At 38.5% G+C, this 26,789-nt stretch overlaps 1 protein-coding gene across 3 annotated transcripts in view; it reads left to right on the forward strand.

Annotated features, from left to right (window-relative positions):
* LOC131046345 (nudix hydrolase 23, chloroplastic) overlaps positions 1-26,789 on the forward strand; it is a 50,884-nt gene that overhangs the window by 6,570 nt on the left and 17,525 nt on the right. For 2 of the 3 annotated variants that reach the window (XM_057980070.2, XM_057980068.2), the window contains exon 2: positions 1,284-1,415. The exons of the other annotated variant lie outside the window; for it this stretch is intronic. In XM_057980070.2, coding sequence (XP_057836053.1) covers positions 1,284-1,415 — 132 coding nt within the window. The remainder of the gene's footprint in view (positions 1-1,283; positions 1,416-26,789) is intronic. 3 annotated transcript variants of the gene reach the window in all.

Raw genomic sequence — 26,789 nt, forward strand, 5'->3', positions numbered from 1 at the left:
ACTCTGGGGCTTAACTCCATAGTTTGACACTTTTTGGCTAAAATTTCAGGAGCATAATGTGTCGGCCTTGCCATTTCCAGATCTATCCTTGAGGTGTGAAAATGATTATTTTAAGTAGGCCAAAAGGTGAATTTACCTTGAGAACCCTATATAAGACATCGTCCCTAATTCATTTCATCATCTCATTATTATCTCATTCTTGCAATCCAAGAGCAATCATTGCAATTCAAGAGCAGATCTAAGTTTAAGGAGCAGCAAGCTACAACAAGGCATCTTAAATTATGTTTTCATGATGACTTTATGATGGATTTATTATTGCATCAACACATGCAGGACTTATCCTCAGAGCATTGCATCATCGATTGAAGGTATAATCATTTACACTCAATCTTGAGTGGAAATGATTATACCTTGCGAAATGATCCATTCTTCTTAACCCTTGAGCCTCCAATCGAAGCCTTAATTCATCAAAAAAGGAGAAAAGGGGAATCACTAACCAACAGATGAGCCCACATTGTTCCTCGCCTACATCAAGTTGCGCAACAACACCCCCAAAGAACCAACAAAACTAGCAAAAGGAGACCAAAACCCACTGCAACTGATTGCTCCCCCCACACAAAACAACTGCTCCCCAAATGCACCCACAAACAGCGCCAACAGGAAGAAGATAGGTGTGTCAAGCCCTAGCCCGTGTTGCATAGTATAAGTCTCCTCCCATTGCTCTACTCTAGATAATTGCAAATTTGGTAATATTTGAGTATTTATATTTCTTTTTGATAGTTTTTGAAATTGCAAACATTTTGTATCTTATTTTCTATTTTTCCTTTTAATCTTTTTGGGATCATTTACCACATATTGCAGTTGATATTTTAGAGAATATTGGTGTAACGTTTCAATTTTTATGTCTTGTCCAGATTTTTTTCTTAGAATCTGTTTTTGAAAAATTGGCAAAAAATTCCCTTTCCTTGAGAGTCATCCTTTCCTATTAATCTTTCTAAGTTCACATTTTTGATAAATTTTTTAAATTGGGTTTTTGTTTTTGTGCACGTGTTCTTCAATTTTCATAGTTCTTATTTGAAACATTGATAGAATTTTCCCAAATTCTATGCTCCATTTTTCCTAATAGTCTTTTTAGGATCCTTATCCATTTATAACAGTTCACAAGTTTGGGAAAGGTGGTGTAAAGTAGGCATTTTATGTCTGTGAAGATGCTTTTTGTCAACACAATCTTAATGAAGGCACTTATAATATGAACTAAGTCAACAATCTTTCTCACTCTACAGCCACATAAATCAAAAGTCAAATTCTGCCAATCCTGTGGAGGGCCGACTAAGCAAAGTATCCCAGCAGGCGAGGAAAAGATGAGAGCAGTGTGCACACTTTGTGGGAATGTTTTCTATGAGAACCCCAAAATGGTTAGTTTCTCTTTACAATCCCAAAACTGTTATATTTTTTTGTTAATAAATTAAAATTAAAAAAATGGAGCTAATATTCCAAAAAAAAAACATATATGATTAGAGTTACATCAGATGACTGATGAACAATGAATGTACAAGGAACCTCTGAGCCTTTTATCCAAGAGGCATAAGAATTGACATCTTTCTGCTCGTGGCTTTGATATGCATAGCCAAATCAGGATAAATATTTTTAATTCTCTTTATGAGTGTGGAACCATTTTCACTAAAATTTGCCTTGTATATTTTCATCTGAAATAAATATCAAATAAATGGATGACAGCTTTATTATAAGCTAAATTATGCAAATTATGCAATTTTTTATATCTAAAATAGGGAGTTACATAGTCAACAGAGAAGCTTAGCTAGAATAAGATTGCAATAAAATACCATCGCAACAAAGTTCAAAATGCATGCTTATGCTCTGAAATACAATCGAAAAAACTGGAAAAATCCAAATAGTCCAAATTAGATTTTCCTTAAAGGAGTGAATTGAAAGTATTCCAGAGTTGGTATGCACTATCTTAAGGGTTAATGAAAAATAAGTGCATAAACAATTTCGTTGCCCGGGCCCCGGATAAATTCTAATCTATTAAAAATGCCTGTAAACTAAGTGAAACTTTGAAATTTGGAACAAGTTCCTCGAGTTACCTGGGCGGCTGCTAACCTACCATTCAATTTCATCACACACAGCACAAATTTATTGCTTTCAGTGGCAACAGCTGTCATGTTTGTGTATTCATCTTTCCTTTTTTTGTTGTTGCAGAACAATTCTGAGTATATTTCTCATGTTGTGGTCAATGTGTCTGAAAAAATATTGTGAGGTTCAAAGATTCATAACTTTATATAAAAAAACAAAAACAAACTACAAGGTGCTCAAATATTGGACTGAGGATGGCACCTCATATGTATTTTCCTTGCTGGATCTTAAAGATTTAACATACAAAAAGCAAGGTTTGATTCATAAATTGGTATTGATAGTCCATACACCGCTCATCATTTCACAGATTTTTCATTGAGGATAAACACAACTGGAATTATTCTAAGCACAAATGAATTCAGGAAAATGCAAGAACTAGTGAGAGAAAACATCACAAGATTTTAACATGGATATACCCTAGAGGAACCCACATATGGCAGAAATTTCCAGCAAATGTGAGCTACTACTCAGTTAAAGCTTTGCTCCAATGGCAAAGTCCAAGTCTGAGCCTCTTGGGGCTGCTACAGGCAGGAACCTAATCTGATTCGGTGTCTCTGTGGCTTCTACAACACTTTCCCAACCCCACTGCCTTACTCTTGCCTTAGCCCATTCAACTTGGAACTCAGAATATGCTTACAAAATTTTTCTAGATCCCAATGACAGGCCCCTAGAATGTTCAATTTGGGTTAACAATGGCTTATTATAACCTTACAACAGAGAAGGGAATCTGAGGAGCCAAAGAAATAAAAAAATTGGGGGATAATGGAACACCATGGGCCATTTCTTTTGTGTGGACAAAACCATCGCTTCCCATCAGGATGAAATTGCTGCTTTTGACGAGACCACCACCATGACAAAAATGGAACTGCTATAGTTTGCAGTTCTTATCCATATTTTTCAGGAACAATAACTTCTGCATACAGACTCCAAATGAGATGCTGTCTTCTTAAAAAATGCATAATTTTTTGACAGCAATCCAAATATGCAATAATATTCAGATTTTAACACCATTAGAGACCTACTTTTGGACTTGCAACACAAGTGTCCTCACTTTACATTGGAGTCTCAAATAATACCAGATCCATTGTTGGATCACACCTCCCCAATACAGAGGCTTTTGGTCTTTAAAAGCTATGAAGACTCAACAAGAAAGGGAGGATGGACCCCTCAGCTACTAAATTGATTGCCACCTTGGCTTGTAGCATAGAAGAATGATTAACCAAAACTTGGACATGTTGTGACCTATTCACACATCACCCCATTCAAAATGGGGATGCCCTACTTTTTAGGCCCTCTTGGTCTTTTGGCTTTTGTTTGTTGGGTCTTTTCGCGGTAGTCTCGTCAGTCTCCTCGCTTTGCAAGTGTTTGGGGGTCAATTTGATCAAGTTTGTAGCTCGTTTGAGCAAATTTGGCTAAGTTTGGAGCTTGTTTTGTTCGTTTTAGGGTTTCATCCTTCAGACCTGGATTCGAGGTCTTTCCTTTAGGGTTTTGGAAAAATTGAATGTTGCATTAGAATTAGGACCCTTTAAGCAACCTACCTGTGAAATTTGAGCGAATTTTGAGCAACTTTCTATTTTTAGAAAGTTCCTATTTTTTAGGGATTTCATTGCCTCCTAGGTTGGTCTAATTTTGCCAAAACCAAACTTACTATTTTTAGTGTCTTTGTGTCCTATTTTGCCTTGATCTTAACATTTTGAAACACTTACTATTTTGGGAAAGTCTATTTTTGGCAGGATCTTTACAGGTAGACATTGAAAACGAAACATTCTTGAACATTTCTAAATCCAGAAAGTTTGAAAAGCAGGCTAAGTGATCAAAAAGTGGCTAAGTATGGATGCCCATTCCAGAAGTGGAAAGCATTGAAAATCTTCTTACTTTGGCTCAAAGCACTTAAATTCCAAATGTGGCACCTCGAAAACAGTCGAAGAGTGGCCAAGTCTGGATGAAATGCCAAGTAAAAATCCTTCACCAAAGCATTGCATCCAAATACAAGGAGGCACCAAATTAATGTTGTGGAAGAATTCCTTTGCAACACATCTTCCTGCAGGCACATGAATTGGTGCTCGAACAAGGAGAGAGCACTAAAGTGGGGGTGCCATGGAAGGCACATCAAAATCCAAAATTCCTGCAAGTGGGTTTTCTAGCACCCAAGTGCATAGATGGGCACTAAATTGGGGGGTGCTGGAAGGTTGCTCAAACATCATAGTTTCTTGCACTTAGTGAATCAACGCCCAAGGAGAAGCAAGAGTGCTCAAGAAGGGGGGTCATGGAAGGTGGCAAAAACTTCAAAATTCTACCATCATGCCAAATTAGCGCCCAAGATGGTTGAGGGGTGCCAAAGTAAGGATGCCAAGGAAAGCTGGCAAAGTTCGAGAATTCCTTTCCAACATGAATTCCATGCCCAGGATGAATTGAAGGTAAAATAATTCTAAGGCAAGGAAGGAATCAAGGATGAACTGAACAAGAAAATTTCCCTTGGGTAAAAATTTGGAAATTTGTTTTTGGGCATCAAAATTCATCCAAATTTCAAAATGATGATAGATTTGGATTCGTGATAGAATTTTCTCTCTCTTGGACCCTGAAACCCTAATTTTGAAAAATCCCTAAAAAATAGATGTTGAAAATCAATGGGAAATCTCCTCCCAAAGGCAAAGGAAATTCAAAAACTTCAAAGAAAACTCTTCTTGAATCAATTCTCTCTCTTGAAGATTTCTCTCTCCTAGGGTTTCTTGCCAAGTAGTTGGATGGTCAAAATCTCAAGTAAATCTTTTAAATATCCCTCCAAATTTCAAAATGGAAAGTTGGCGACACAAAAAGAAAGAATATTCCAAGTTATGACGCATAACTCAGGGCACTTATGGAAGGTTCCATTTTGAAACTCAATGACGATGGTGGGTCTTGTTTGCATGGCATGTTGAAGAGGAAAGTATGATGCATCAGTAAAACAACTGCCAAAGTTGGTCTTTTGCCAACTTAGCAAGTTGGTGAGAGAATTCTATTTAAGCATGCAAACACAATTCATTTCTCACGTGTGAATTTGGAGAGAGCTAAAGTTGGAGAGAAGTAGCAAAGTCAGACTTGAAGAGTTTCTCGTTCCTTTTCAGAAGTTTTGATCATGGAGAAATGGTAGAATCAAGCAAAGCAGCGGCTATTTCCAGGTAGGCACAGATTAAAAATGAGATGAAGGGATTCCTTCCTGAGTCTAAAATTGTGTCCAAATGGAAGGAAATCAGTGATGCAAATCTAGGAACTTTCAATTTGGCTGCTTTTCAGATCAGGACCTTTGGAACATACGGACATAATCCATCACCTATCTTTGCCAGGATTGTTAAAAGTGGAATTGTTGTAGCAGCAGGTTTCCCTCCATCTATCCAATGTCTAGAGTTGATCTTGGAATGCACAAAACACTACAACCCGAAGAGAACAACTATTTCAACAGAGAGGCAAGCTTTTGGCCAACCTAACTCTTGAAGCTATTGGGGAAACCTTTGGAACCCCACCACATCATTCCATGACCTACAAGACTAACGATAGAGCTGAAGCAGTATATGATGCAAGTCCTGATAGCTATGCTGGAGTAATCAACAAGAACTAGATGCAGAAACCAAGGCCTCACTCCAAGATGCCCAAGCAACTCACTATTTTTGATTTCAAGCAAGAGTATGTGGACTTGTTGATGATGTTAATCAGGATTATGGGGTGCCCACATGCCATCAATTTTGAGACATGGATGTTCTTCTATGTTGGTGAGGTCATGAATGCCAATGGAATAGTGGATTGGGCCAGGTTGATTAGCCATTACATGCACGAGTAGTTGAAAAATCTTAAGGAAAAGAAGACCCAATCCTTCTACATGAGCTCTTATGTGATTTATTCACTCACGAGGATGGGTGGTTTTGATGGCTTGCTAGGAAGTGGGCCCATGGGATGTGGACCAGCATAGTTGAAGGTCCATGATTGTTATCCCCAGCTGCATTGAACCACACTAGTTCATTCAAGTTGGTGAATGATACTTTCACTATGTATTTAACCAGGATGATGCAAAATCAGCTTCATACAAGAGTGTCACCTGAAGGCAGGGCACCCGTGTAGAAGTTTGGAGCCGTGTTCCTACAGTTTCCAAAGTTTACTTGTATCAGGACAAAAGGATTTTCCTCCCAGCCATATAAATTGCTAAGATATCCGTTAGACAAACTGGTCTTGCTGGAGCTAATCAGACAATTGATAGCATATGACCAGATTAAAAAAAAAGAAATTATCCATTGAGTTTCCAATTGTCCTGGGTGATTATGTGGAATTGTGCCCGAACTTGGCAGCAACTGAGAAGGCAGTAGAGGAATTGGCATTCTACCAGTTGCCATTTTACACATCCAGGTCCTACTTTGATCCATATCATAAAATTCAGAAAGTAGCAGGAATAAAGTTTGTGCATAAGTTTCACCTCAAAGATTTATGGGCTAGTGCCAGGGATGACCTTGGGGTTAGGAAGAAAATGTTTTCCAGATTGCCCGTTAACATGATTAGAATTGGTGATAATGCAAGTGTTGGATCAATTGAAAGAGGATCCAAACGTAGTGTAGTTGGAATTTGAGAAGGTAAAGGACCATCCTATACAACTCCCAGATTGGTTAGAACCCGAAGTTGATGATCTAGACATTTTGGCAAGACCAGTTCTGAAGTTCATCAGGCATTGGATTGATCGACATGTCAAGGCATTGAAGGAAAGGAATGTCCACTTGAGCTACCAGTTAATGGGAAATCTGGATTCCCACAGTGAGGCCACAAAAGGTCATTATAGGTCCAAGTTGAGGAAGTAGAAATTCAGCAGGGAAAGGCTAGACCTAATGAAGGAAAGAGCGCTCCAAAGAAGCCTAGGACAAGGAAAAGGAAGGAAGCCAAGCCAAATGTCCAACTAGAAATCCAGCCAGCTATTCAACAGGGAGTCCACCAGGAAGAACCACAACAGAAAAGAGAAAGGATGGAAGCTGTTCAAACCCCAGCTAGTTCTTCTAGCGTGCAAGAGGTGGAAATGTTCACACAAGAAAATCCATCGAATCCACCACAAGGCAATTTTCTTGATAGCACACTTACACAGGATGTTCTTAGCATCAGTGCTGCACACAGGCCAACTCAGCCAGGAAGTCAAAGGCAAGAACTTCCCTCCCATCCAGAAGAGCCATGCTAGGATAGTTTCATAGAAACGATCCTTGGAGAAATGGAGGAAGCTTCACAGGAGTAGGCACAGATGGAAATTCAAAATCAGTTGACAACTGCTCCAGATTGGATGAGAGACCGATTAAGAAAAGAACTAGAATAGGAAGTGGATCTAGCATAGTAGTTGGAAGAACTTCTGAGAAGAATGGATAAACCAACATAAAAGAAGGTTGCTTGGAAGTTTTCCAAGGTCACAAGGGATGAATTTGGATCTAAAACTTTGCATATAGCCGAGCCTACAGTGGACAAGGATAGAAATGAAATCATGCCAGATGATTATGTGATTAGAGAGGCTGATTTGGGGCGTGCTTCCATGATGCAGGTGATGGATGAATTTGAAGGATCTTCCTTGGCTATGAAGGAATAGATGCATAAGCTGAAAGAAAAATGTGTAAGGTTGAAGAGTGAAAACAAGGCCCTATGTGAGTATGTCAAGAGTTTCAAGAAGCCACTTAGAGAGGAGGATCTGTCCTTTGTTCCTCCTTCCTCTCTTCCTAAAGAATCCATTGATGTCGCTGAAAAGGTGAGGAAAATTGCCCAATATTCTAAGGAATGGGTGGAGGATGTTTTCACTGCAACCGGAAAATTCATTGAAGACTTGGCGAGCCTTCATTCTAGATTTGTTACCCTTTTGAATCGGTTGGAGGTAGCGGATGGTGTGTGGGAAGATGTTTACATTTATCAAGACCTAACCATTCCATGACTCAGAGCCTTGATGAAAGTTCCAAAGCAGACATTGATCGAGGGGAAGGTGATTCAAGAGAACGAGATTTATGATTTCCCGCGATGGTTTTACGCTGTCTGCACTGGAAGGGAGGCCTTTGAAAGATTCAACATGGAGTCTTTGACTTTGAAAGACTTAATCAAAAGAGTACATGAGGAAATCCTCAATGTAGTTGAGGCATTATTTGCAAGGAAGTTGAATGAGGGCGGAGTGACAGTAAATTTTCTAAGGGCACAGTTACATGAATTTTTCTTTGTGGGGGCATTTTCCAAGGCACAATTGGAAAATGTTTCTTTATTTTCTAGCACTATGCAGAGGCCACATGAAATGGTAGCAGAATGGAAGATTTTTCTCTCCAAGAGTGAAGAAGAAATTACTTTGATGGAGTTCAGGATAGAAAGTGTGCCAAGTGTCTCCGTAGGAGAATTGGAGGCTGTTGTCGCCAAATTCATCACTTATGCCATTAATAAGCAAGATAATGGTCGTCTATTTCTGGACAAGGATCTTCTAACTGAATGACATAGCGACATATTTATTGCTAGAATACTTTGACCAAGTGGCAGCCAGGTCAATACATGTTGAATTAATGAAGCATCTTTTGCATGCAGCCATCACATTTAAGGCATTATGGCAGTTTCCTTTTGCATGCAGCCGTCACACGTGGAGATGATGGAGCATTTATGGCTTAATGGGGTGATTTTTGCATGGAGGAATATTCAACGCATGTTGGGCAAATTTAGTGAAGAGTGACGCATTTAATGCATTTTGGATACCAATTGTAATAGGCTGAAATTAATTGTATATGGGCATAATGGGCATTTATTGCCGATTCCCACCTTGTTGCATCATGTGTGGGGAATCTTCCAGGGAAAAACCCTAATTAGGGTTTTGCATGTAGCCAAGGCATGAAGCCTATATAAAGGGGCGACCCCCCTCATTTGTAAGGGAGGAGAGATTGCTTTTTGAGATTGTTGCTATAAGTTGTTGAAGCTATAACTTAATACATTGTTCAATTTGATGGTGATGTGTTTTGCAACTTGCATGGTCTCGCTCTCTTCACTTAGAGTAGATTTGCTTTCAGTTGTGTTGTGACCTTTTCACACATTGCCCCATTGCTAATGTGGACCCCCTCTTTTCCAACTTTCTGCGTTGTTAGGTTAGGGTTTTGGCTGCTTAGTGGGCAATTTTGCGTTTCCCGTGCCCGAGTCTCAGAGTTTTGACCATGCCCAGTGCCGTCTAGGGTTTTTGAACTTATAGGATCAAATTGCAAAAGTTGATATTTTAATGATCCTAAGTTTTGTCTAAGTGTAGACCTATTGAGCGTTAACGTGTTTTTAAATACGTGCATCAGTGATTTTAAAGTGCCAAGGTATTCACAGACCTTTTGGAGTTGTTTTCTCGCTCCTAAGGTATTATTTAAATTGATTTCGCACTTTATTCCAATATTTTCCTAGCGTTTCGCTCATATTTTTTGGAAAATTAGCCTAAGCCCAGTTTAAATTTAATGTTTCTAAGTGATTTTGAGTGGTTAAAATGATAAAATCCTAAGGGAAATCCTTATTTCAAGGGTTAAAGGGTCAAATTCCATGCTAGAGGTGCTTTTCCCCCTCACATTCCAGACTACCCAACCCATTCCCCCACTCAAAATCCACACTACACATGGGTTTCCCCTGAAATCCATACTGGCTACTATTTTCCCCCACTGTTTATCCAAACTGCTATCGAATTTCCCCTGGAAGTGCTAAAATTTGGCTAAGTGTCAGGATTTATTCAGACTGCCATTGATTTTCCACCAGGAGTGCGGATGATTCCATGCTTGGGTTGATTTTCAACCAGGATTTTTGTGATGACTAAGTGAGGATTTTTGTTCGGATTTTCATCCAGACAGGGATCGATTTTCCCCTGGGAACATTTTGATGAGTTTTGAGTCCGGATTTTCATCCAAATTGAGGTCGAAATTCCACCAGGGAGGTTTTTTCCAAGTTAAGTGAGTTTTGAGTGTGGATTTTTATCCAGACTGCTATCGAATTTCCCCTGGGGGTGATTTTTTGCAAGTAGAGTGGATTTTTGTTTGGATTTTTGTCCAAGCTCATATCGGTTTTCCCCTGGGAGGTTTTTTGTGAGCATTTTGATGAAGTTATGCATGGATTTTTGTCCAAGCATGGGTCGAATTTCCCTTAAGGGGTAAATTTTGACATTTTAATGATTTTTAAAGGGATTTTTCAATCCCAACCTATATCGATTTTCCCCTGGAGGCTTATTTTGGATTTAATTTGCAATATTTTAATAGATAAGCCCCATTTTAATTGCTTTTAAATAATGATTGATGATTATTTAAAATTTAAAAGCAAAATTTAATAACTTGCAAATAATCATTTAATATTTGAACCTTCTAGAAGCAAGTTAGGTTTTCACCAAGCAAGTATTTATACAAGTGTTTTATCCCACATTGCTTTTGTGGTGAAAGTGAGAGGTGAAAGCAAGTATATGAGAGGAGACTTAGCATTATTTTATTATTATTTTTGCCAGGTGTCTCCATGAAAGCGATTTTTCTCCAAGTTGGGCGAATTTTTTTATCAAGGCATTTTCGTGAAGTGTGGGATTGAGGATTTATTTTCCTCCATTTTTTCCAGCTTGCTGATCTATTCCTCTTGGCTGCCATTAAAGACTAGTTTCAGAATTTCGATTTTGCCAAGTTTGGCGATTTTTTCAAACTTTAGTATTTTTTGGTGAAAATTGGCAATTTCATGTTTGGAGACTTAGGCGATTTTTTCGTCCATTTTTGCTTGCTGTTCAGACCTTCATTGCTGCAGATTGCTGCCATTAACAACATTTTTCAGAATTCTGAAAATTTCGATTTTTGCTAAGGAAGGCGATTTTTTGTGTTTGGGGTATCCAATTCCAACTTGGGGCGATTTTTCCAGATTGCTGCCATCCTTGCTGTTGCAGATCTAAGCTGCCATTGACATCATTTTCAGATTTCCATTTTGGCGCCATACTTGGGAAAAATTCGATTTTGCTTGGGAGGTGATTTGGTGCCACATTTTGACAATTTTCGTGCATGCTTGGTGGCTGCCATCATTTCTAGCCTGTTGATTCGCTTCAGATCTGAGGTTTGCTTCAGATTTTGACCTCCATTAATGGCTGCCATCAATTTTCAGACTTAAGTTTTTATTGCCCAGCCAATTCCAACTTAGGCATTTAGCATTTGGAGGTATTTTATGGAGTTTTCTAGTGCATTTTTTAGACCATTTTATCGCTGTTGCAGGTCTGAAACTCCATTGTTAGGTGGTTGTCTTCAGAAATTTTCATTTTCAGCCACCTAACCATTTTTGGTGATTTTGCTTGGAGATGATTCCTTAGCCATTTTTCATCATTTTCAGGGATTTAAATCACTTTGCAAGGTGTTGGTAAGTCTGAAGTATTCAGTTTTTCAGACTTCTCAGAAATAAATGTTTTACCAGCCATACTTACATTCCTGAATATGATTATTTTCACCATCAGAACTGATTTTTATCAAGATTATGCACATTTTGAAGATTACAACATGTTTTAGAGTTTGATTTTCAGGTTGTCTTCAAAATTGTTGACCTCCATTGTTGACTGCGGAAGGTGTCTTCAGACATTCATTGTGTGAAAACACAACCTTTCACACCTTTCCTTAGTCATCATTTATTTGGTATACTCCTTTGCATTTTAGCTTGCATATTTTCTAAGCATAAGGAGGTATTCAATGAATTTTATGGAAGGCTTCCATGCCTTAGTGTTGTCACACTTTGAACTTAATTGCTAAAATTTACCATGTGTATGGATTATTTTCCTGACTCCATGCTCTAATTAGCTAAACATTTAGAAAGTCAGGAATTTTATAAAGAACATTATTTATTTTCCTAAGTCTAACTTTGAGCTTCGTACAGGTGCGATGTCAAAGTCAGGATATAAGGAAAGGAAATAACTATTGAAGATGCTGGAGACTGGATTTTATCCAGAGTTTAAGATTTCATCCAGATGGAAGGAGATCGCTGATACAAACATGCATTTCCTGGACTTTGACCAGATGTAGCGTCGGATGTTCGGAGTCAGAGATCAGGTTCCTTCCCCAGCATATGCGAATATTATGAAGAGTGGCATTTTCCATGCTGCTGGATTTCCACAGTCCATACAGTGCAGTGAGCTTATCCTAGAGTGTACACGATGTTACGATCTGCTCACAAGAATGATTAAGACTCCTAAGGGCGTTGTCATCGCCTACCTTGCTGAGGATGCCATTGCTGAGGTGTTCGGAATTCCACGCGGAACAAACATGAAGGATGTGACCAAGGAGGATTATGCAGAAAGACACACGAAGAAGATGGGTGTATGCAAGAATTTAATTAACAAAGAGTGGATGATTGAGCCTAAGTCTCATCATTCCAAGGCTACCAAGACACTTATGTGCATAGATTTTAAGGAGGAATATAGTGATTTGATATTCCTACTCAACAGAGTGATGGGGATGCTGCAGGGAGCAATATTCGATGGATGGATGTTCTGCTTCATCCAGGATTGTCTTAGAGGAACACTAATAAATTGGTCAAAGATTATAAGTGACAACCTGGATTTTCAGCTGAGGAATGTAGAGCGGTCCAAGTCATTTGCCATGACTTCTTACCTGGTGTACCTGCTTGCATGATTTGTTTCATATAGAGGATTAATATGCAAAGGTGAAGTCGGGAATGGGCAAGGACAATTCAAGAGTCATGAGTGCTATCCGTAGCTGAGCATGCATAGAATTGAAGATTATAAGAGAGTAAATGATGCATTCACTATGTACATCACACGAATGCTGCAAGGCGGAATCTACAGAAGATTGTCCAAGGAGGCAACAGAGTTAATAGAGAAATATGGATCGTGGTATATACAGTTTCCCACTTTCACATACCTCAGGATTCATGGGTTTCAATCCAAACCCTACAGACTTCCTAGGTATCCAACCGACAGAATGATATTGTTGGAAGTGGTGAGACAGCTTCTAGAGTTCGATGTTATCCAGAGAGAGAAGCATAGGATAGGAATGACATTCCCAACTTCAGTTGGGAAGACGTCAGAGGTTTGCCAGTCCGCCATAGCCGCCAGCACTGCGAGTGAGGAGCTTGCATTCTACCGATTTGCTACATATAAGAAGAGAGAAAGATTTGATCAAGACAAGAAGGTCAGAAGGATCAGAGGAGAGAAGTTCACTCATAAGATTGACATAGAAGATTATTGGGCTAACTTGATGGACGAGCAAGCAGTGAAGAGAAGAATGTGGTCTAGAATGTCAGTGGATTTCATGAGGAAGTGTGGACTTTTCCTCATTCCTGATCAGGTATTAGATGATAGAGATCATACACATCCACAATATGAGAGTGAAATGAAGAAGGCAATCCTATTGCCTAATTGGTCAAAGTCAGAAGAGATTGACCTGAATATATTGATGAGAGAGGTCTTGAATTTCTCCCACCTATGGGTGGATATACAAATGAATAAGTTAGTTGACATGGGTGTTCCCTTCACTTACGAAAAGATGAAGCCGAAAGAGTCTACTTCCGAGGATGATCATAGGATTGTCAGTGATGTCAGGATTCATGCAAACGAAGAGAGTCAAGCTCCCAAGAGAAGGAAGAACACGCCAAGAGAAGTCAAGGCCAGAGGGAAGAAGATTGAGGAGGTGAAGAAGAAACAAAAGACTATCATTCCACTTATCATTCCTTCACCCCCTCCCAGTGTCTCATCAATCGAAGTGATTGAAGTAACAGAACAGAATAAGGAGACTCAGCAGTGTTCCAACATAGTGATACTACCAGAGAATATTCAAGAGTTCCATGCCACAGCAACATCTGCACCTCCTAGTGAGAATAATGATCAGCCGGAATCCCCTACTGTCCTCTTGGAAGTTAGCTTGGGAAATGAGGTATATGATTGGACCAGGGATAATCCTAATGACAATGAGGATGTTATCTCGGCATTAAAAGGACTTGATCGAGAAATATGTCTTGATGATGGTATGGAGATGGCCGCTATTCCTGAATGGCTGATGAGAAGTATGGAGAAAAGTAAACAAATGATAGAGGTATAACCTATTGGTGATATTGATGACTACCTAGCTAGGAGTGCTAAGGGGAAGGAGCCCAAGAGAGCGGAGATTTTGTCGCACATAGCTAGAGATGAGACAGGAATGTGGATTGCGCAGATTGTTGTTCCTATTGCAGGCGTGACAGCGGACATTACTACTCCTATGGATTTCTAGATCACTTCAGTTGCCCTTGGTCGTACATCCAGAGAACAGGAATTCCAGGAGATTGGTGAGAACCTCCAGGCAATCAATGCAAGGTTAGACAGAGCGGTTGCGGAGAATGAAAGGTACGAAGCAAAGAATATTAAACTCAGAGAGTATATTGTAGGGACAAGGCGTGGAGATCCCACGCTTATTTCCCCTATTGCAGTTGACCATGGAATACATTCACATTGTGAGGTAGCGAGAGGTACACACTCAGAGGTGGAAAAATGGATTGAAAGCACAAGAAAGCAGGCAGATGATTTCCTTACTCAGTTTGTCCATGCATATGATAGGACAACAGGGCTTATATTCAAAATCCAGTATTTGGAGGGAGTTTGGGAAGAATTCCGGCCTATTCAAGACAAGACTATTCCACGCCTCCAGGCATTGAAGAAAGTCCCTAATTCTACCTTGGTCAACGAGAACATTGTGCATAGTGGGGATAGATACGATTTCAATGGCTGGTATTGCTCACTAGCCTTGAAGAAATCAACTTATGAGAACGCCCAGTCGAGTTGTAATGAGATGGAAGGATTAATTCAGGACATTCAGATGAAGATCCTTGCCTTGATTGAGGAATTATTGGGTGTTGATGTTAGTGATGCTAGTGGTTTACACTTAGCCGAATTAAGAGACAAGATGAAATTTATGCATTATTGCCAGTTGGACTCTTTGAAGAAGAGTCAGATAGATGACTGGTCTCTTTGTTGATTCATGTTCACAGTTCACAGAAGCTCATGGCAGAATGGGAGAACACTTTGAATGCTTGCTCGGATTCATTGGATGTGATTGATTTACAATAGGATACCTTGCCTAACATTTCCATGGAGGAGTTAGATTTAGTATTGGCTAGATTCTTGGAGTATGCTAGGAGAGAGAGAGATGCAGGGAGGAATCTTCTAGAAGATTCCCTATATGATGACTAGGTATCTTTTCATTGGGCCATATGTTGGTGGCGCCATTTTTGATGTAACCCTTATTAGGGCAATTCTAGGGTTTTGTTGGCATGATCTCGACCGTTGATCTTGGATCAATCTGGGCCATCCATTTTTGTAAGAGACTCTATATATGCCCCCTTGTCTCTCTTTTGTAAGAGAGAGTTTTTGTAGAATTGATGGTATATGCTACAGCTATTTGAATCCTAATCATTGTTCAATTGTTGGTGATTTTGCTCTTCAAATGTTGTATTTGCATTCATGGTTCTCAATTCCTCCAAGTTAAATTAGAATTTAGATTAGAATTTATTTTCATGTATGTTAGATTGAGTGGAAGATTTGTTGAATTCATTTGTGTGGAATCCATAGTCCATACCACTAGCCTCTTGCCACTGGTAAGTGCGCCTTGTGTGGTCAACTGGAATTTGAGTAAGCATAACTTCAGCTATTACGCGTCCGTTGACAAGCATCAACTTGGATGGTGTCTACGTTTGATGGTGATAGCCTAAAAATCTTTGAGTATACCTTAGACGATTGCACTAAGCTTGTGTCAATACCTGATTGTGAGACCTTGCCTGGTTTGATTCCACTAGATCCATTCATCATTTCCTACATTCTTAGGTTTAGAATAGACTTCCTGAACCCTATTCTTTTTCCCCCCTTTTTAGTAAGAAGTAAATCCAGAGCCATATTGATAAATCTGAAGTTGTCATGACACCTATTCCGCATCATTCATGATAATCCAAACATTTGCGTAAGCCCCCAAGTGAAACACAACAATTCACATCAACCACTGAACTTACCCACTCGTCAAGACCTGACATGTAGAAACCTTGGAATCATTTTAGTTGATCTCATTCTTAGCATCTGAGGTGATTTTGTTCAAGAGGGGGTAAATTACCTTGGTACTTTATTCTAAAATGTTTTGTGCACAAAAAACACATCAACAAGTTGTTAGATGAATGGGGATTTGATGAGATTGTTTGTAGTGAAGCCCTTGCTCATACCTTTTGTTAGTAGTTGATTGTTACTAACTTTGCATGGTTGGTCTGAGCCTTTTTATGTGTAAACTTAACTTCGATCAACGAGTGGATATTGTTCTATGATGGTGGCCATTGGTGGTATGAAAAACTCTTGCACAACCTTTGAAGATTGCACCGTCTTTGTGTTGTTGTACAAATTTGGCGAAGTAAAGTGCGGTTTGGTTTCACCCAAGCAATCATTGTCTCCTTGTTCTTAGAGTTAGCGTAGATTTCCTAAACCCTTCCCTTTTATTTTCTGCATTTTAAAACCCAAAAATCCAAAAAAAGAGCCCCCATTGATAAATTATTCGCAAGTGAATTCCTTGAAAATTGCAGAATTGCTTAATCTTCTTCAAGTGTGTGTAAGTCCCCTTGGATTACCGACAAATCACATCAGTCAACTGAGTCACGTCCACTGCGAAAAGGAACCTTGGAGTCAATTGTTTGAACTCACGACATTCTTAGCATACAATCATACTTTGATCAAGAGAGAGTGAAGTGACCGTTAGGCAACTTTATTCTGTGTTAGGCGCTGTCATAGAAAGCACGTCAACAGGACATCTTTATCTCCAATTGTCTATATCACGTGATAAGGTTAGAGTGAAACATGGAGGAACTTGATCGACATTGGTTTTCTCCTAGAGATTCCTTGCGATTCTGCTCAACATCTTCTTAAAAGATTTAGGAACCTTATAGGCTACTTTTTATTGGTTCTGTTAGAAAAAAACATGATGCTCTTTCCACCCTTGATGAGACAGGATTTGTTTTCCCTCTAATAATACATCGCTCTCTGGTCATACATGTAGGGGCTCCCAAACACAACAACATACACATTCAAAGGAGGAACATCTAGAATGCTTTGTCGACAAATTTGGAACCAACATGTAAAGACCCCTACCAATGTTTCACAAACTTGCATTTACTTTCAGCTCAAACATACAGACATTTTGTCAAACAGTTTGTCAGAAGCTGCATCTATGTCTATTTCAACCAGTTCACAGAAATTTCCAGCAATGCTTGACAAAATACCATTGATGAAAAGTTGAAAACACATAACTATGGCAATGATGTTGAATCGATCACTGAATGGCTGATATAAAGTGTACATATAAATGCCCATGCTGATACAACACAATTTTTGTGATGAAAATCATATATATATATCTATATTCTGACCTTCTAGTTGAGATTGGTTGTTGAATAAATCTCATTGAAGACTTTCCATACAATGCTCATATATCATGCAGATCAAAAATTACTATCCAACTGCTCATTTTGGAGCTGTACAGCACCCAAATTTACTCCTAATGGAGCAGCAAACACCTTCAAAAGTAAGTTTTAATCTTCAAGAATGTGATGGCTAGGGTAAATGCATCCAAAAACCATCATAAAGTGCATCGACTCCCTTTTCTAATTCGTAAGTGCCTTCTCAAGACTTGTGCGACAATTAGAAGGTGATGGTACAGTTCAATCAAGGATGTTGTACAACTTTCTTCAAGTGGCAAGGCTGTGGCTAGGTTTTAAAAGGCTTTTAGAGCCTTAAACATTTAGAATTCACCCCCTTTACTTTAATCATCCCTACATGAATATAGCATGACCTTACAATAAATTTCCCTCCATGTAGGTTAGGGCTGGTAAGAAACTGAGCATTGCAATAAAATTTGATTTTTGGTTTTAACTTCCACTTCACACTCAACACTATTAATAATTTTTGATAATTTTCAGAAATATTGATAATGAAATTTATCAAAATTTTGAGATGATAAATTTATCTGTTTATCTAGTTTATACCTAGAAATTGATAATATTTGCTTGCGAATGATAAAGATTTCTTCTCTTCAGCTCCTGCAAATATAAATAAAAATGGAAATATATATATCTCTGTTCCAAATAAATTATTCCCAAACCTATCTCTTTTCAGCACAATCCGTGATTGGATGAATCATGCACTGTTGGCTAGGGAAGATCTTTCACTTCTGAAATCAATCTTTGCCTGAGGGTTTTCGTTTTACGGCAGTAGAAATCTGCTCAACGACACAATTGGGGTTTGAATAAATATCAAATGCTCAAAATGAATTGCATGAGTCTCCTCCACCTTCTTTTATAATCCCTTGTGGAACTTTTTGGAAATTATACTATAAAATCACTTGTGGAACTTTCTGGAAATTATTTTATAAAATCACTTTTAAATAATAATCTTTTTTGCTCTGACTTTATACTCCAATTAAATAATTAACATAAGTTGTCTTTTAATTTTTGTACTTTCAACAACTTAACATTAATCATTTAATTATTAAATTATTTTTCTCACCTGCAACCAAATTTATGAAACATTATTTTGTTTATTAACTTCTTATTAAACATGCACATTAGAACTTGACAGAAGTACAAGGCATGATATATATAAATAATCGAAATGTGAAATGTGTAAGGCTGATAGGCCATTCACACATTTTGATTTGCAGAGTTGGCTAGAAGGAGACCGACTGATGCTATATTCTCAACACCTTGGAGACTATAAACGCGCGACCAAGAAGGGACGTGGGCATTGGGAAGAATGTTGCAGCTCTTCGTATCGCCCAAACTTGCTTCCACTACCTTTGGAGATTCAAAAAAATGACATCAATTTGTGCAAAAGGGTAACACCATGTGGAAAAGAGATTCATGACTTGGACAGGGGACGCATTATCTTTCGATGTCCACACACCAAAGGTTAGAGTCTCCCAATATCAAGAGCTGTGCCAAACAAAACCATGTCCACTTAAGAAAGTGAGCAGCCAATTAATCTCCCACCTCTTCGTCCATATTGTGAAGGAAAACAATTACCAAGTGCCCATATAATAATGTGCTCATAACATTAATCAAAACATCTTTTTACAATTTCATTGATTACAAAATATATCATAATCAAAAGCATCCAGTATTTATTAAATCTCCAAATGCCTAAGCTGAGTAACAATATATCATCCGCATAGCAACAATGTTATTCTTGTAAATAGTAATGGTGAGAGGAGGGTTTTAGGATGGCGGTAGGCGGGTTTCAGTGGGATCTGTAACTGGAGTTTTCCAGGGTCAGTTGAATGTTAGAGCCCCCAAACTAGTTGACAATGCAGAAAAGTAGGGAGAGGCTGACTCGGAAGATGGTGGGGACCTGAATATGGGGTTTCAGGTGGACCTGGGTGATAGGACCCCTAAGGCAGGGTTTGAAAATTGTCCTTGCGAAAATGGGGAGTCATGGGATCCTCGATCAAACCATAAGATCATGGGTGCTATGGAGCGTGCCTTCCTGTCTGGAGTCACGGGTAATTAGTGGGCCTCTTTATTCAGAGTCAAACCGATTGACAAGTCTTCCTTCGCCCCTGTTTATGTTATCTCTGATAAGGACAACGGAAATATAGCTCTTGCGATCCTGGACCAGGTGATTGACCACAACATTGCTTTGATGGAGCTTTCCCTTGTTGGTAAGTTTTCTGGTCCGAGACCTAACATCGATCTGGTTAGGGTTTTTGTCATTAAAAGATGGAAGCTGAAAGGATAGGTTGAGGTCTCTGCTCTTTCAAGGGCATTTTTCTCCTTTGCGTTCTCTTGTGCTGAAGATGTTCTGGTTATTCTTTGCGGGGGGACCATGGGTTTTGGGAAGGTCTTCACTTACCCTAAAAAAATGGGTTCCCAATATGGATATGTCCGATGCGATTTTTTGAAATGGTTCCTGTATGGGTGAGACTCCCAGGGCTTCCTTTGGAGTATTGGCATGAGGATATCTTTAAGGGTATAGTCGGGGTTTTTGGTGAGCTTCTCTCGATTGACCCTATGACTGCTGCAAGGAAGAGAATGGTTTATGCTAGATTATGTGTGGGGGTCGGCTGATCAAAGGATCTCCCTTCCTTGGTTGAACTTGTTTCAAAGTTGGGTTCGCTTTTTCAGGCTATTGAATATGAATCTCTGCCCTTTGTCTGTTTTTTGTGCAAGAAGGCGGGACACTGGGTGAAGAAATGTCCTCAAAATATTAAGAAAGATGAAGAGAGAAATAAAGGCCCTAGGATGTGGAAACCTAAACCTTGGGTGGTTGAAGGTCAGAGCAACCAGGAAGAGAACAAGTTTCCTATAGGACCTAATGAGATTCTAGAGATTGACAAAGATGGGATGGAAGATCATCGGCCTGTGCAGATCAATGAGGCTAAGGAGAAAGACCAGGAGAATAAAGTTGATGGTATAGAAAATTTACAGCAAGTGCAAAACGATGAAGCTAAGGAGAAGGGCCTGGGGGATGATATTCAAGGTGATGCCCCTGAGTAGATTGAAGGAGGAAATAGTTTGGGAGACCAAAGTACTATTATGGATGATAAAGAAGAAAAGTTTAAGGGGGATGACTTGGAGGAAGGTGAGCTTCCGAATAATGCTGGATCTAGAAGTGTTTCGCCAAGTAATGGAAGGTATGAGGCTGAGGAGGGACAAAGTAGCCCTATCTGCACCTTTAAGGACCATCAATCTTCATCGGTGTTAGGCTCTTCTTTTGGAGATATGGTTTTAGGCTTACTGAAGATATCCAATCCTCAGGAATCTTCGACCCAAAACTCTAATGGTATCCTTTTTGATCTGGATCAAAACGTCGTCATTTTGGATACGTTGCAATCTCCAAGGGAAGAGCATAGTAAAGAAGACAAAGAGAACATAAGCCTGGATGAGATTGAGTTTGATGATGACATGACCTATACCAAAGTGTATAAGAAGAAGAAAACATAGTAGAAGTATGATGCTGGTGTTTCTACTCGCAATAAAGTAAAAGCGGATTGTGGGCCTCCTCGGAGTGCGGGCAGGAAATCTAACAGATGGCAGAGAGAACAAGAATGCTTGCAAAATATTGCGGATGGGTCACAAAGGACGATCCATGAAAGTCTTTTTAATTCTCTTGGTAAGAAATGAAGATACTCTCTTGGAATATTAGAGGTCTTAATAGTTGTCACAAACTGGATATTGTTCGTAATTTTGCTAGGGACCATAAATCGGATACTTTGCTTATTCAAGAAACTAAAATGCCAAAGGAGAGAGTTGAGAAACTTAAGTTTTTCAAGTTTTGTGATTCCCTAGGTAGTAGTTCTGATGGAGCTTCTGGAGGTGTTGTTACTTTATGGAATTCGCATTTTATTCAAGGCGTGCCTCTTTGTCATGATGGCAACCATGTTGCTACTTTGTTTAAGCATTCTAGAGATGGTTACTCATGGATCTTATCTAACATCTATGCGCCTAACAACAAGGTCTCTAGAAGGAAATTTTGGGCTAAACTTTCTTCCTTTCGGAGTAACCATCCTAACATCCCTTGGCTTGTTATTGGAGATTTCAACACTCCCCTCCAGGAGGCTGAGAGGTTTGGAGGGTCTCAGATACAACTGGATAGTAAACAGGACTTGACATACTTCATCAATGATCAATGTCTTATAGATCTGGACTTATCTGGAGCTTCCTACACTTGGACTAATTGCAGGGTTGGGGATGAGTTGATACAAGCTAGATTGGATCGGGCTCTCATCTCTACGAAATTGTTACATCTATATTATTGTTCCTTAAATGCTATGATCAGAGTTGGTTTTGACCATTTGCCTATCAGCTTTATGGCTGAACCCAAAGGTGGTAGGAGAAGAAAGTTCCCCTTTAGATTTGAAAAGATGTGGTTGTCTCATCCGAGTTTGCTTAACTGTGTTAAGGAGTGGTGGAATGTTCAAGTTGATGGTACTGCTTTGTTTCGCATTGCTAAAAAGCTTAGGATTGTGAAGGATAAGGTTATAAAATGGAACAAGGAGACCTTTGGTGATATTTTCTTGCTGAAAGCTGCTCTTCAGTCAGATTTGAATATTATTCAGGATAAGACCCAAAGAGAAGGTTATGCTGGTGACAACTTTGCTAAAGAGAGTGAAATTTTGTCTAAATATCACAACATTATTGCTAGGGAGGAGATTTTTTGGAGACAGAGATCTAGGTCTTTATGGCTTAATGACGGAGATAGAAACACTAGATTTTTTCATGTCACCACTCTCAAGCATAGAGCGGCTAATAGAATTGATTAGATCATAAAAAATGGGAGTAAACTTGAGAGGGAAGAGGAAATTACTAAAGCTGGTGTTTAGTTTTTTGAAGATCTTCTGAAGGTTAACCCTATGCTGGATCCGGAGGCCCAAAATCTTCTGGCTGATTCTATTCCTAAGGTGCTGTCTGAAGATCAAAACTGTAGTCTGGCTGCTATCCCTTCTAATGAGGAAATTAAGAATGCTGTTTTTTCCTTTATGTAACATGCTAAAAATTTAAAGGAAACATTTATTCAAAAATGTAACTAACTGAAATGAATGTAACCGTTGCAAATATAGCCGTTAACATAATCATTGCAAAGTAACATAAAGGAAGAGATTTTTTTTTTTTAAGATAACAATAACTGAAAGTATTTCCATTGATCTAAACTAAACATAAACGTAAGATAAAGAAATAAATAACATTACATTAATTGGAAGAGCAAGGGCTGTGAAGCTATGTATCTCTATACATAGAACTATCAGCGTTAAGAGAGTTATAAGTTCCCTTGCCTATCAACCCCTTTCTCACTGAGGTGATATTTACTAAAAGTCTAAGTACTCCCATAATGTTTATTATGACCAACTGCATTAATGAGCTCAGAAATACTATTCTAGTCAGTCTTTTCTAACCAAGTTGAAGATAACTTAACCATCTTGATTGACGCTTCAGTATGAGGATCCCTTTTTCCCAAAAGTTTCCCAATAGCTGCGATTACTCTTGCGAGTGAAATCATAATTACTCCCTTCATGGCTGCAATTAAAGGACTCTAGGGCATAGGTCTAGAACAAGTGGGTTTTAATTTACAGTTGACCATATTTGCGCTCATATCAGCACTTATTCTCTTAAGGAGTTTCTGCTATAAACTATTTGTTCATTTAGCAAAGATTTGTATTGATACAACTAAATCCCTGGCATGGAAAATAGGGGGCATAAGAGCCACCAGTTGTACGTCCAATTCATAAGTATGGAATATAACCATGCCTGACATGTCTCTGCTGTCCTGGCATCTTGAGAGTATTCTCTCCATGGTGATGCTAACTGCATCGGAAGTACAACGATACTCTTCTACCCTCTGCCTTCCTAGGCTAGGGTATTAATTGATTTATAATCTAGAGAGGGTAATCTCTATGAGGCAGGTTATACTTTCTGCTGTTATGGTTTCCAGACTTGGACGTGTCTGAGACAGCCCCAAATATAGATGTAATTCTTCATACTATGGTCTTGGGTGTGTAACCTTACAATTGAATGATATATTTCTGTATAGCATAACAGTACACTCTCTCTTTTAACAAACTATATTGCACATCAATATATATGTACATGTATATTTACATGTGAAGGTGCAAATACGCATAATACATGAAGGTTTATCCCTGCTGTTATATATTTCAGTTTGGTTAATCCAGAGTCGGCCCCTAAATTAAGTGGGTAATGCTTCATATTACCAGCCTTGGGTATGTAAACCCTCCAACTGATTGGTTTAATTCAGCATAACTCACTGGTTTTAACCTTTATGATTTCAGAATATGATTCATCCTCAGATTGTTTATTTCTTTATATTCAGATGTATATATTTATGCTTTCCACACTTATAATTCATTTCCAGAACATACATGTTCAATATTTTCAGTTTTACGATTCATACCCAGCACATACATCTTCAGGATTTTCAGATTTTAAATTGGTTTGAATGATGCATTACTGCTCCTCAACACTGGATATATTCTCTAAGATTTTCAGATTTTAGTTTGACTGAATGGTGCAAGTAAATCTAACTCGTAGACCTGCAGTATGTCTACAACATATAATTATAGACCCCCTGTTTGCTGGTTCAATGCCAGGTTATACTTGCTATACTGCTGAAGAATTTAAACCCCCTGACCAGTATGGTATAACAGCAGTATTTCCACAATAGAGATACCTCATAATAAAAGCATTCAGCGAGCTATACATACACATGTAAATATATATATGTAATATATTAACGTACAGGTAGAAGAACTTGTATAAATCTTTCAAACCCTTCTTAATTTCTAAGAACAGAATTAATTCTGGATTACTAGCAGGATATAGACAACTCCATAGAGAATTGAAAGGAATACCTATGCTTTGCAAAACAATCCTCCGTAGAACTATCCGGAGGATAATAGACACTCCAATTATAGAGGAGAAAGAGGGTGGAAGGAATAACCACAGGAGAAATGATGCAACCTGCTATAACTGTGGTAAAATAGGTCACTTTGCCACATAATGCTGGTATGGGAAGAAGAAAAGTTGTACATTCTATGGTGATGATACACATGATCTATTCAAATATGAAAGGGCACAACAATATTTTCAGAATGCCCCACCACATTCTATGAGCAATGACCTAAAAGGAAATAGAGGAGCAAGAGTTATAAGGAGAATTTCCCTGCAGGGTGTAAGAGGATGCCAAAGAATAGACAACTGGTCATCGGATACTTCAAATGAAGAATATTCCTAAGAACAGGTGCAGATCCAAAAGAATAAAAATCCAAACAAGAAAAAGGACAAAGCTATGGTCCTAATGCACCAAGAGATGGATACCTAAAGGATCAAACAAAAGATTGTTGAAGAAATCAGTGAGGAATCTCTTTATGAAAGAGGATGAATATGATTACTTTTGGCCTAATAAATAACAACATGATAAGACAGTAGAAGATGCTAAACAACATATCATACAACAACAAATGAATATGTGGCTTGTTTTTGTAAAGAAGTAATAATGCTGAAAAGCTTAGCCTCCTTGGCCCAACAAAAAGATTTGCTGGTCAAATTAAAACAACTAGGCAAATATTGGAACAAGCAAAGACAACTACAACTCCATAAAATTAAGAGTGTGAAGTGTTTAGCAGTTGAAGGTCATGAGGCCTTAGGCCTGTACAAGCAAAGAGAAGCTAAATTGATATATGGTAAAAAAGCCTTACAAGAAGCAAACAATTAGGATGTAGTCACTAAACAATTTAGGGAGCATAAGAATAGAAGAGGGACTAAGTAGATAAAGGAACTAGACAACATCTATGAAACCTATGACAATTGTCCCAACGAATCAGCTAATAGAAGTTGGGACCAGCAAAAAAGTAGGGATGATTCTGGAAGCAAGGATAACTTTTGGTTTGTTGATAATCCCTTGTTTGAAGTCAAAGCAAATGCAACCTATGATAGTCAACTTTTTGAGTTGGATAACAAAGCCATTCTAGAATCATGTGATAAGATTGAAGATGATCATAAAACTTGTGATGTGGGAATCTATGTGATGGATAGGTTACATGAGATGCCTCATAATATGAAAGAGTTTAACTTACTTTGTGAGTTTCTTGACATTGGCATGAAACGGGGAATATGTTTTGGAACCTTCTATAGAATTATTTGGGACCTTGGTATTGACGTGACGATGTAAGATTGCTTGTGGGCAATCAATATCAAGGAGGGGAGACTGTAATATCCCCCATTCAATTGCTAAACAGATCGCACAAGGCTGATGTTTTCAACCAAGGCATCCGATGACGTGAGGAACATCAGTAATGAGGATTATTGTTGCCTAAAAGGGAAGCAATCAGTCTGATTAAAGGATTAATTAGTTACTTAATGATATTGTTAACCCAGAATAACTCCGCTTATGGACATGTTTAATTAAGGCTGTTTGAAAGAGTCATGATGGAAGAGATACAACTCACATCATGCCCGCTCAATGACTATTAAAGGAGGTTTGTGATTCGCCAAAGAGGCATCGAATAATTGTTTATTAGACTTGTTTCATACTGCAGTGCTCAGAAGAGCCATTAGTAGAGAGGAAGAGGTGGTACTCCACGATTCCCTTTTGCAGGCTAGACGCACAAGTATAAGGATACCATTCAGGCAGGGCATCAATAAGAAATCGCATAAGGATCAAGGAAGGTGATCAGACAGCCAATCGGCTCTTACATATGCATATTCGCATGATCATAGAGATTACATTCTGAAACAGCGATTGCATATATAACAAATTCACTTGTTCATATACAAAATACATTTCTGATCTACTTCACAATATTTGCATTGAAAGAGGATTGATTTGTAGAAATATCTGGCAGATTTATATCCTACAATCAGTGATAATATCAGACTTCTTAATTTCAGAATCCATAATAAACTTATAAGGGTATTTGGTAACATTACTGGTTAAATTCCACATTCTCTTACTAAACCATTGATATAACAAATATTGACATATCCATATCCATTTGTACACTAAAATACAAAATAATTGGTTCATTGCAGGATTAGACATTTAATCATTAAGAAAATAAGGCAAAGATTAATTTGGCTCCACAAGGGACATTACATATTTTTAACCAAATCTTGCAATTTTTACAATT

The sequence above is a fragment of the Cryptomeria japonica genome, chromosome 8, assembly GCF_030272615.1.
Source record: "Cryptomeria japonica chromosome 8, Sugi_1.0, whole genome shotgun sequence".
NCBI classification, from domain to species: domain Eukaryota; kingdom Viridiplantae; phylum Streptophyta; class Pinopsida; order Cupressales; family Cupressaceae; genus Cryptomeria; species Cryptomeria japonica.